This window comes from Schistocerca americana, chromosome 1, assembly GCF_021461395.2.
Source record: "Schistocerca americana isolate TAMUIC-IGC-003095 chromosome 1, iqSchAmer2.1, whole genome shotgun sequence".
NCBI classification, from domain to species: domain Eukaryota; kingdom Metazoa; phylum Arthropoda; class Insecta; order Orthoptera; family Acrididae; genus Schistocerca; species Schistocerca americana.
Genome location: NC_060119.1, coordinates 357,376,086 through 357,388,511, shown reverse-complemented (window position 1 = coordinate 357,388,511; position 12,426 = coordinate 357,376,086). Strand labels below are relative to the sequence as shown.

The window sequence follows — 12,426 nt, the reverse complement described above, 5'->3', positions numbered from 1 at the left end:
CTCAAGACACTGTCCGTTCTGTTAGACCGCTCTTCTAAGTCCTTTGTGGTCTCTGACAGAATTACAATGTCATCAGCAACATTAAAAGTTTTTATTTCTTCTCCTTAATTCCTAATCCAAATTTTTCTTTGGTTTCCTTTACTGCTTGTTCAATGTATATATTGAATAATATTGGTGATAGGCTACAACCCTGTCTACTCCCTTTTCAACCACTGCCTCCTTTTGACACCCCTTGACCCTTATAACTGTCGTGTGGTTTCTCTACAAGTTGTAAATAGCATCTCACTCCCTATATTTTACCTCTGCCACCTTCAGAATTTCAAAGAGAGTATTCCAGCCAGCATTGTGAAACGCTTTCTCTAAAAAGTCCACAAAAGCTATAAATGTAAATTTGCTTTACCTTAACCTATCTTCTAAGATAAGTCGTAGGGTCAGTATTGTTTTGTATGTTCCTACATTTCTCCGGTATCCAAACTGATCTTCTTCGAGGTCTGCTTCTACCAGTTTTTCCATTCTTCTGTAAAGAATTCATGTTAGTAGTTTGCATTGATGATTTATTAAACTGATTGGTTGGTGATTTTTCATACCTGTCAGCAAATGCTTTCTTTGAATTTAAAATTACTACATTCTTCTTCAAGGCTGAGGGTATTTCAACTGTCTTGTATATCTCACACGCCAGATGGAAGAGTTTTGTCATGGCTAGCTCTCCCAGGTTCTGATAGAATATCATCTACTCCTGGGGCCTTGTTTCAACTTAGATCTTTCAGAGCTTTGTCAGATTCTTCTCACAGTATCATATCTTCCATCTTGCCTTCATCAATGTCCACTTCCCTTTCTATAATATTGCTTTCAAGTTCATCTCCCTTGAATAGACCCTCTATATACTCCTTCCACCTTCCAGCTTTCCCGTCTTTGTTTAGGACTGATTTACCATCTGAGCTCTTGACATTTATACAGCTGCTTCTCTTTTTCCCAAAGGCCTCTTTAATTTTCCTCTAGGCAGTATCTATATTTTCCCTAGTAGTGATATATGCTTCTAAATCCTTACATTTGTCCTGTAGCCATTCCTGCATAGCAGTTTTGTGCTTCTTGTCAGTCTAATTTTTTGTATTTTCTCCTTTCATCTGTTAAAGACAGTATATCTTGTGTTATCCAAGGCTTTCTACTATGCCTTGTCTTTTTACCTATTTGATCTTAAGCTGCCTTCACTACTTCTTCTCTTAAAGCTACCCGTTTGTCTTCTGTATTCCTTTCCCCTGTTCTAGCCAGTTGCCGTGTAGTGCTACCCTTAAAGAACTCAACCACCTCTGGTTCTTTCAACTCATCCAATCCCATCTCCTTAGTTTCCTACCTTTTTCCTATTTCTTCAGTTTTAATCTGCAGTTCATAACCAATAAATTGTCGTCAGAGTCTGCATCTGCCCTGGAAATTTCTTAGGATTTAAAATCTGGTTCCTAAATCTCTGTCTAACAGTACATAATCAATCTGAAACCTTTTAGTGTCTCCAATTCTCTTCCACAAGTATGACCTTCTTTCATGATAATTAAACCAGTTGTTACGATTGATTACTGTGGTAGGTGTGGGCTTCGTGTCTTATCTTGGCTACGATAATGCGTTCACTGTGCTGTTTTTAGTAGCTTACCTGCATTCTTATTTTGTTACTCATTATTAAACCCACTGCTGCATTACTCCTATTTGATTTTGTATTTATAACCCTGTATTCACTTGACAGGAAGTTGTTTTCCTCCTGCCACCGAACTTCACTATTTCCCACTTTATGTAACTTCAACCTGTCCAATTCCCGTTTAAAATTTTCTTACCTACACACCCAAGTAAGGGATCTAATATTCCAAGCTCCAATCTGTAGAATGCCAGTTTTGTTTCTCCTGATGACAACATCCTCCTGAGTAGTCCCCACCTAGAGGTCCGAATGGGGAACTATTTTACCCAAGGGGAGGCCATCATGATTTAGCTATACAGTAGAGCGCATGTTCTTGGGAAAACTTACAGCCCTAGTTTCCCCTTGATTTCAGCCATTTGCAGTACCAGCACAGCAAGGCTGTTTTGGTTGATGTTACAAGACCAGATCAGTCAATCATCCAGATTGTTGCCCTGCAACAACTGAAAAGGCCGCTGCCCCCCATCAGAAGTTCCATGGTTCATTAATATATCATCAAGATATCTCTCTGTCTGATTTGAATGAATTTGAAATTCAACATATGGGCACATAAATCTGTTCTTTCATTACAGGGATAACATATCCCTTGTTTATAACACCATTGTTAGTTTTAATAGTTTTCCCCATTTTTTAATAATAATTTCATTCCATTTAGTGTTTGTAACTTAATGTGAGATTAATACAGGATGTCATCCCTTAAAGGAAAAAATTATGTAGTCTGTAGGTAACACACAAAAGTCACATTTTGTGTTTCACGTAGTTTCTCAAATTAGGTTGTATTTATATGTGGAAGAGTAAATTTGAATTACATGAATATCTCATACATTTTGTAACCATACAAGAAAGTGGCTTTCCAGGTTTCTCACCAATCTCTTGTGGACAGGCAGTGTTACCCCATCAATTCAAGAGAGCTGAGATGATCACCATATAAAAGCAAGGAAAAACAAATGATTCCCCACAAAATTATAAACCAGTTGCACTGCTCAGCAAAATTCACAAACATTTGGAATGATTACTGTATAACAGGATTAGCCCTGAGTTACTTACACATATCCCAACTAAACGGGCAGGATTTCGACCTTGTCAGTGCTGCCTGGATCTAGTTCTCTCATTAACAACATTCGGAGAAGCAGGCTGGCAAACACATCTGCTGTATTTATTGACGTTACAGCAATATACAATATGGTTGTGAGATGGCATGATATTAAAGCTTACGAAAACCGAGCGAGATGGCGCTGTGGTTAACACACTGGACTCGCGTTCGGAAGGACGGCTGTTCAACCCACAGCTTGCCATCCTGACTTAGGTTTTCCATGATTTCCCTAAATTACTTCAGGCAAATGCCAGGATGATTTCTTTGAAAGGGCACAGATGATATCATTCCCCATCTTTCCCTAATCCGAGCTGTGCGCCGTCTCTAATGCCTTGTTGTTGATGGGATGTTAAACAGTTATCTCCTCCTCCTCAGGTTCATGAAAGATATCCCCTGCAAAACTACCATCAACTTGACCAGTGCCATGCTTTCTAATAGATGTGTCCAAGTGATTATGGGTAGTAGATTGAGCCATAAAATGAAGTTGAACAACGATGTCCTATAGGGATCTGTTTTGGCCCCCCTGTTATCCAGCCTATACATAGCTGATACACCCAAAACCATCTCTCAGAAGTTTGAATATGCTGAAAATTGGGTCCTGGGAGAAAGTTCTAAAGATATAGAGACTACTGAGGACATTTTGACGAAGGACCTGAAAGTTAGTGGAGTGTGGTTTTGCTGTTGAAGATTGCAACGCAGTGCCACAAAGAGTGAAGTCCCAAACTTAGAACTCACAACAACACCTTGCAGAAACTTCGTGCCATTTGATGGAAATCTTCAGGTGCCATGTTACAGATTTAAGCTGCAGCTGTAATCTATGCAGTAGTGGCCTGTTGTGCTCCAGTTGGGGTCAATAGTACTCGCACTAGTCGTACCAATGTCCACCTAAATCAGACTGTGTGCCCTATTACAGGCACAATAAAGGCAACGTCTTAGTAAGCAATATAGGTGTTCCTCATTGGTGATGAGATAAATCACTCATTAGAGGGCTCAAAAAGCTCAAGAATAACCATCCTGTACGAATCCATCAAGGCCTCCCTGAGTGACAGAATCAGACTGCAGACATAAACCCTTCAAGAGTGAAACAGTTTTGGATGAAACTGGATTCAGCCTAGTTGGCCACTGGAAAGAGGACTTGACCAGGCAGACCCTCCCCTTGACCCTCCCCTGCCTTTCATAGTATTCCTCGCCTCACCCTTGCCCACAGCCTTGGCCTCACCACCACTCTGGGGATGCAGGCTATCACTGAAACAACCAGTTTTTGGTTATATCAGCTTTTTAAATTCCAGTTTAACCTTACGTTAAAACCGCTTAAAATAACCAGTTTCTGAAATAATCGATTTTTGGTGTTTTATTTGTATTAATTCCTGTAGTAAACGTAGAAATCGAACGAAGATTGAAAATTTTGAAACTCTCAGTTTCAAGATGCATAAAAGTCAAAATATTAAATAGAGTAAGCAAATAAAAGGAAACTTATCCATATAAAAGAAAACTTACCTACATCTACATTATACTCCGCAAGCCACCCAATGGTGTATGGCGGAGGGCACTTTACGTGCCTCTGTCATTACCTCCCTTTCCTGTTCCAGTTGCGTATGGTTCGCGGGAAGAACGACTGCCGGAAAGCCTCCGTGCGCACTCGAATCTCTCTAATTTTACATTCGTGATATCCTCCGGAGGTATAAGTAGGGGGAAGCAATATATTCAATACCTCATCCAGAAACGTACCCTCTCGAAACCTGGACAGCAAGCTACACTGAGATGCAGAGCGCCTCTCTTGCAGAGTCTGCCACTTGAGTTTGCTAAACATCTCCGTAATGCTATCAAGCTTACCAAACAACCCTGTGACGAAACGCGCCGCTCTTCTCTGGATTTTCTCTAACTCCTCCGTCAACCCGACGTGGTATGGATCCCACACTGATGAGCAATACTCGGGTATAGGTTGAACGAGTGTTTTGTTAGCCACCTCCTTTGTTGATGGACTACATTTTCTAAAGACTCTTCAAATGAATCTCAACCTGGCACCCGCCTTACCAACAATTAATTTTATGTGATCATTCCACTTCAAATCGTTCTGCACGCATACTCCCAGATATATAATCATACAATAAAGGGTCCTTCTGTCTATGTATTCGCAATACCTTACATTTGTCTATGTTAAGGGTTAGTTGCTGCTCCCTGCACCAAGATCCTATCCGCTGCAGATCTTCCTGCATTTCGCTGCAATTTTCTAATGCTGCAACTTCTCTGTATACTACAGCATCATCCGCGAGAAGCCGCATGGAACTTCAGACACTATCTACTAGGTCATTTATATATATTGTGAAAAGCAATGGTCCCATAACACTCCCCTGTGGCACGCCAGAGGTTACTTTAACATCTGTAGGCGTCTCTCCATTGAGAACAACATGCTGTGTTCTGTTTGTTAAAAACTCTTCAATCCAGCCACACAGTTGGTCTGATATTCCGTAGGCTCTTACTTTGTTTATTAGGCGACAGTGCGAAACTGTATCGAACGCCTTCCAGAAGTCAAGGAAAATGGCATCTACTTGGGAGCCTGTATCTAATATTTTCTGGTCTCATGAACAAATAAAGCGAGTTGGGTCTCACACGATCGCTGTTTCTGGAATCCATGTTGATTCGTAAAGAGTAGATTCTGGGTTTCCAGAAATGACATGAAACGCGAGCAAAAAAAACATGTTCTAAAATTCTACAACTTATTCCGTCCACCATTCGCTGCCTTTCACAAAAAGTGATGATTTTTGAATAACCAGTTTAATACTGCAAAAAATCACCAATAATCTCCTGGTGATTCTCATTTTTTGAAAATCTGGTCAAATATCATGTTGTAATTGATGATCATACCACTGTTTGGGCATTATGAATAGTCACTGCTGAAGGCTGAAAACTGAGATTGAAGAACTCTGTTTTCATATTAATTTGTCCATTTTCAAGGTCTACAAGCAGATGAAGTGTATTACATACACACAGACAGTAGATCTGTTACTTTCTTATTTTTGTCATAAACTGTGAATTAATTGTAAGTTATAACTTTTCTCTTTATATCATTCCACAAGTTTATTGTGGCTCTTCCCATTTTTAATCTTTTAAAGCAAATGGAGCATAAAATATTACCAGTCTAGGGATGGTGCCATTCTGTAATACAATCCATGTCGGATGACAACACTAAGAAACTACCATGTAAACCAGGTGGGGGCAAGTCTTGCACACTGCACACACACGCATACCATCTAATAGGCCACACCACATGGTAACAATACTGTATTGTCTCAGAAATGCTGCACCAAATCTTATGAGACGTGTTTGTTGCTCATTTATTTAGAAACCAAAAATTTTAGCACAACTGCTGTGGTTAATTGATATTGCATTTTTTTACTTAGTGTCCAAATACCAGTTACTCAGAACTAATATATTGGTAACAGTTTTAAGTGGTTGGCTTTTCGCATCCCTACACCACATAGCCCAGATTCAACAAGTCTCGTAAAATCTGATCTGTTATTGTTATTGTTGTCGTCGTTTTCAGTCCAATGACTGGTTTGATGCAGCTCTGCATGCTGCTCTATCCTGTGTAAGCCTCTTTATTTCCGAGTAATTACTTCAACCTAAATCCTTCTGAATCTGCTTACTGTATTCATCTCGTGGCCTTCCTCTGCAATTTTTACCCTCCACACTTCTGTCCAGTTTTAAATTGTTGATCCCGTGATGCCTCAGACTGTGTCCCACCAACCGATCCGTTCTTCTAGTCAAGTTGTGCCACAAATTCCTCTTCTCCCTAATTCTTTTCAGTACATCCTCATTAATTATGTGATCTAACCAGCAAATCTTCAGTATTCTTCTGTAGCACCACATTTCAAAAGCTTCTATTCTCTTCTTGTCTAATCTATATTCAGTGTTAACAAATTTCTCTTCTTTACTAATGCTTTTCTTACCATCGCCAGTCTACATTTTATATTATCTCTACTTTGGCCATCATCAGCTATTTTGCTGCCGAGGTGGCTGAGCGGTTCTAGGCACTACAGTCTGGAACCGCGCGACCGCTACGGTCGCAAGTTCGAATCCTGCCTCGGGCATGGATGTGTGTGATGTCCTTAGCTTAGTTAGGTTTAAGTTGTTCTAAGTTCTAGGGGACTGATGACCTCAGATGTTAAGTCCCTTAGTGCTCAGAGCCATTTGAACCAACCCAAATAGTAGAACTCATTTACTACTTTAAATGTCTCATTTCCGAATCTAATTCCCACAGCATCACCTGATTTAATTCAACCACATTCCATTATCCTCATTTTGCCTTTGTTGATGTTCATCTTATATCCTCCTTTCAAGACACTGACCATTCTGTTCAAGTGCTTTTCCAAGTCCTTCGCTGTCTCTGACAGAATTTAAATGTCATCGGCAAACCTCAAAGTTTTTATTTCTTGTCAGTAGACTTTAATTCCTATTCCAATTTTTTCTTTTGTTTGCTTTACTGCTTGCTCAGTATACAGATTGAATAACATCAGGGATAGGCTACAATCCTGTCTCCCATTTGGTTTCTGTACAAATTGTAAATAGCCCTTTGCTCCCTGTATTTTACACCTGCTACCTTTAGAATTTGAAAGAGAATATTCCAGTCAGCATTGTCAAAAGCTTTCTCTAAGTCTACAAATGCTAGAAACATTGGGTTGCCTTTTCTTAACCTATATTCTATAACAGGTCGTAGGATTTTTAGTATTGCCTCATGTGTTCCCTCATTTTCCCAGAAGCCAAACTGATCTTCCCCAAAGTCAGTTTCTACCAGTTTCTCCATTTGTCTGTAAAGAATCCATGTCAGTAATTTTCAACCTGTCAACACCTACTTTCTTTATAATTGTTATTATTATATTATTCTTGAAGTCTGAGGGTATTCACCTGTCTCATACACCTTGCTCACCAGATGGAAGAGTTTGCCCATGGCTGGCTCTCCAAGGCTATCAGTACTTGTCTACTCTGTGAGCCTTGTTTTGACTTAGAACTTTCAGTGCTGTGTTAAATTCTTCATGCAGTACCATATCTCCCATCTCATCTTCTCTTACATCCTCTTCCATTTCCATAATATTGCCCTCAAGTATATCTCCTTTGTATAGACCCTCTATATACTCCTCCCACCTTTCTGCTTTCTCTGCTTAGGACTGGTTATCCATCTGAGCTCTTGACATTCATACAGGTAGTTTTCTTTTCTCCAAAGGTCTCTTAATTTTCCTGTAGGCAGCATCTATCTTACCCGCAGTGATATCACCCCTAGTGACATATGCTTCTACACCCTTACATTTGTCTTCTAGCCATTGCTGCTTAGCCATTTGGACTTTCTGTCGATCCAATTTTTGAAAAATTTTTATTCCCTTTTGCCTGCTTCATTTACTGCATTTTTATATTGTCTCCTTTCCTCAATTTAATTCAGTATTTCTTATGTTACCCAAGTATTTCTATTACACATCATCTTTGTACCTATTTGATCTACACTAAATAAAATACAGATTGTGGTAGATGTGCTGACTTCCCAAATGGGTGATGAAAATGGCTTGTTGCACTGTTATTGTGGAGCTGCTAGGCGAACCGTAAACCACATTGTTGAAAATTGCCTGTTGACAGCCATAACAGGTGACCAATCCAAAATCTTGCATGCTACTGAAATGATTTGGCAGTAGTTCTGGGTATTTTATGTATTTTTATATCTATTCTTTTATTCTTTTCATATTACCTCTATGTTTTATATGCATAGTTAATGTTTGTTTTGTATACTATTTATGTGTAATTAATTCATGTGCTGTACTACGCCATATGCTAAAAAAATTATAAATCTGCAGATCACGAAGTAGAAGTCCTGCCTCCAGTAGCCGAAAATCTTCGAGGCGTTCACGATCTCCCCACAGTGGAACAAGCAAAAAAAGCCGTCCTGCGTCTCCTCCTTCACCGTCAAGCAGCCGCACAAAGCACCGAGTACCATCACCCCCTTCTCCACCCCGAAGCAGCAAACGGAGAGCTTCATCTCCGTCAACGCCACCTCGTAAACGACGTGGCTCTGGTTCACCAGTTTCTTCACATCGTGCCACATCGCCTTCTTCACCTCCTCGGAAACACAAGCACAAACACAAATATTAAAATTAAATTGCACTTCTTGAAGGACATCAGTCATTGCTGGGCAATTGCTCAGTTTCCTTAGTAAGAAAATACTAAGGAATGACACTGTATATATATATTTGACAACTAATGAATTTTGTGTAATAGCAGCTTGTGATATGGGTCACTTATTGCTGCATTCCACTATTGGAGGAAATGGTCCCAGTCTGTCATTTATGAACTTTTAGTGTCAGAAGACTGTGTGTGTCTTTTGCCAATAGAAAAAAAGTTGTATAAAATATTTGCAGGAGAATCCTGCAGGTTTTTTTTGTGGACTGCATGGAAGTGTAAATATGAATGAGAGATGAGATGTATTTATTAGCAAGTTATTACATGTATCTGTCACTGTAATTACATAAAAGACATTGCCACATTATGTATTTTGTGGTTGTAATTGATTTTTATTGTTTCTTTGTAATTACACAATATTACAGGAGATTTGAAAAAATCTTTCTCTTCATTTTTCTTATCTGTATAGTTTGGGGTTACAGATCATCGTGGCAATTCTCTCTCTCTCTCTCTCTCTCTCTCTCTCTCTCTCTCTCTCTCTCTCTCTCCCTCCCTCCCTCCCTCCCTCTCTCTCTCTCTAATGAGGTTTAAGTTATTTAAGCAGTTCTGGATGTTTTATTGATGTCAGTCTTGTTTCTCTTATACAAGATTCCAAGAGGATTTTACATTAATTTTTGTTAATCTTATATAAGGCATTCAGCTTCATCCAGGATGCGTACTTCTGAGAGTGAAGTAGTATACGACAAAGTTGATTTTGAATGTCAGTCTAGTTCCCTGTAGCCTTAGATAAAACTACAATATTTCACAATTATTATTCCTCCACGTGACCTGTGCCCGATGAAAAAGTTGTACAGTGTGGTAAGGGTCACACAAAACAAGCTGTTGGTCAATATAGATATTTTGACAAGTACTTTTTGCCAATTAATCAGGCAAATATTGCAGTCACAGGAAATAATGAAAAGTTCCATTGGTCCCCGTGAAATTGCCATATTACTGATATTCGGTTTTAACAAACTTTGCTTTATGAACTAGTCCACATTTAAGGAATAAATATTAAACAGTTTGCATACTGAATTCTAGCTACAGTAAAACTGCTAACATATTCAAGAGTTTGCAACTATCCCTTTCACTTTCAAATGAGTTGCATTAAATTAATGATACGGAAAGCGTTTGTAATTCACAACAACTCGTATTGCCAGTACATCAGTAATTTCAAACAAATGCCAACTCATGCATGTAGGTGATCTGACATCACAGAAATATAAGTTCAACTACAGAAATTGATCACATTGTGTTGAATTGTAGTTATGTGTAGACAAAGAACAACACTTAAGATTCAGTAGAAGGTGATAATTATTTGTGGTACTGAAGATAGTTAGAATATTAAAAACTCTTTCACATGGTAAAGAACACAGTTTGACACCATCATATTTCAGTTATCTATTCAAGTCAAAATACATACAGTTATGTGAACAGAAGTGTGAGTGTCTACATTCAGGCTTCTTCCTCAGTTCTCTCAATTCTGACTTTCAGTGCAATGTTCACTGCAATTTTCATGATGATAAAGTGACAATGGAAGACCTCAAAAAGAAAGCTGCAGATTGCTGTGCTGCTGCTTTAATTATTTCTAAAAAATATATCTGAAGTTGCTTATTTCCTTCACTACACCACCATGAATTGCTTCAGGACTCACGGAGTTTCTGTTTTCATATTAAATCACTTTGCACACTGGCCCCATAAGGCCATTATTAATAAAATAGTTTCATGAAGTGAAAACTGGAAACATTTCCATGGGCAAAAATCTGTTGTGATAGAATGACTGAGAAACTGTCCTGAAGTGCATTCTAAAACTTAAGCCTATTTTGTTCAGGGCAGAAAATGGAACAAAGACAATAGAAGCAAAGAATGAGTAATGACCCTACAGTGTGTCAATAGTGATGACAGTGAGAAGTTGCTGCCACTGATAATGGGACAATTTTAAACTCTCAGGTGATTTAAAAATATAAAATCACTATTGTCCACCTATAATTTTATTAGCAATTCCTGCATTTTTACTGAAATTTGTGTGAAGTTTAAATGCCGAGATGGATGCAGCAGTAAGAAAAATCATTCTTAGTATTGACACACACCATGCAAGCTCAAAGGTAATGACATTCCTCAAGAACAACGATGTGGTATTTCTTCCTACCAACTGTACTGCAGCCTCTAGACCTGGGCATAACTCATCCTATGAAAGCCAAATACTGAATGGCTGTTGTGTAGAAGCCAGCTTACTCATCTAAAGAAAGGACATAATGAAAATGAATATTTGTAGGCCACATACACATTTGGTGCTGCGTAGAATGCTGTAACCTAACAGATTGCATTGGACAGATTTACAAATGCTGGCTGCAAGTTAGTGTCAGTTGTTGTAGAAGAAGATAACATTTTTTCCCCCAAGAGATAAAGGATAATATTTAAAGGTTTTTTTCCTGTAGTCATATTTATCTATGCCATTAGTTGAATAGAACAACTTTTGTATATAAACAATTTTTTTCTGAATTAATGAAAAGTATGTGATAATTTAATAGGGCCAAGTCATGTGATTTTGTGATTGAAGATAAAATATCTAAATAATGACAGATTCATTAAAAAAAGAGTTTTACTTTAATCCTTTCTAGTAATTTATCAATCTAAATAAAAGCTTGCATATGTCATACTTAATATAACAATTCAGCTCTCAGTCTTTTCAGGTATTTCTTATCTGATTACACCAATCCTCTTAGTTATGGCAATTATTTTGTGGTCTTGCCAGGTTAACGTTACTTACACGATATAGCATGCACAGTCTCAAATGGAAAGTAGCAAATGAACAGTAAGGATGGTGTACATTAGCAGAGCAGCCTATGGAGTTGAATATTTATTCTGAGCCAGCTGACTTCTACCATGGTGAAGGTGGTACATTTCCTAAGAACTGAAATCAGTTTCATGTGTCACACAAGAGCCATCATAAGGAAAGAAATAGGATTCAGGATTCAATCATTGTACATTTATTTGACTGATTAATGGAAGGCAAGGAGAATGAAATATAGTCTTGCAGTTTTATAATGCAATTTGATAGATTAAAAACATATTCTCACCAAGCAGCTGCAGGGGAACACACACAGAAAAGAGGTTGGCTCCTTGTTTTAGCAGAAGGGTTGAAGGGGAAGGAAGAAGGGTATAGGAAAAGGATTGGAGAGTTCGAAAAAGTCATGTAGAACTCCAGGTTAGAGGAGACATATCAGACGGGTGCGAAGAAAAAACTGATTGTTTTTGGGGATTGCACAAAATGAGCTGAGAGCTTAAAAATAGAAGACGGGGTAATATGCGAGACTGAGATTACTGCTAAAACATCATGCATGGGTTAATAAGAGTGAAAAGCTAAATGCATTGTGTGTAACGGAGGTGGGAGAGGGGTCTGTGAAAAACGAGGAGGAAACGAGGGTAGATAATGAGGCTCTTCCATGACAGT

The 12,426-nt window shown here is 38.6% G+C and overlaps 1 protein-coding gene across 1 annotated transcript in view; it reads left to right on the top strand.

Moving 5' to 3' along the window:
* The window catches only part of LOC124599864 (U2 snRNP-associated SURP motif-containing protein), a 158,761-nt gene extending 149,409 nt beyond the window's left edge, over nucleotides 1-9,352 (top strand). Inside the window, exon 22 of the mRNA XM_047136113.1 lies at nucleotides 8,612-9,352. Within this exon, the coding sequence (XP_046992069.1) occupies nucleotides 8,612-8,906 (295 nt within the window). The 3' untranslated portion in view covers nucleotides 8,907-9,352. The remainder of the gene's footprint in view (nucleotides 1-8,611) is intronic.
* The last annotated feature ends 3,074 nt before the right edge of the window (nucleotides 9,353-12,426 follow it).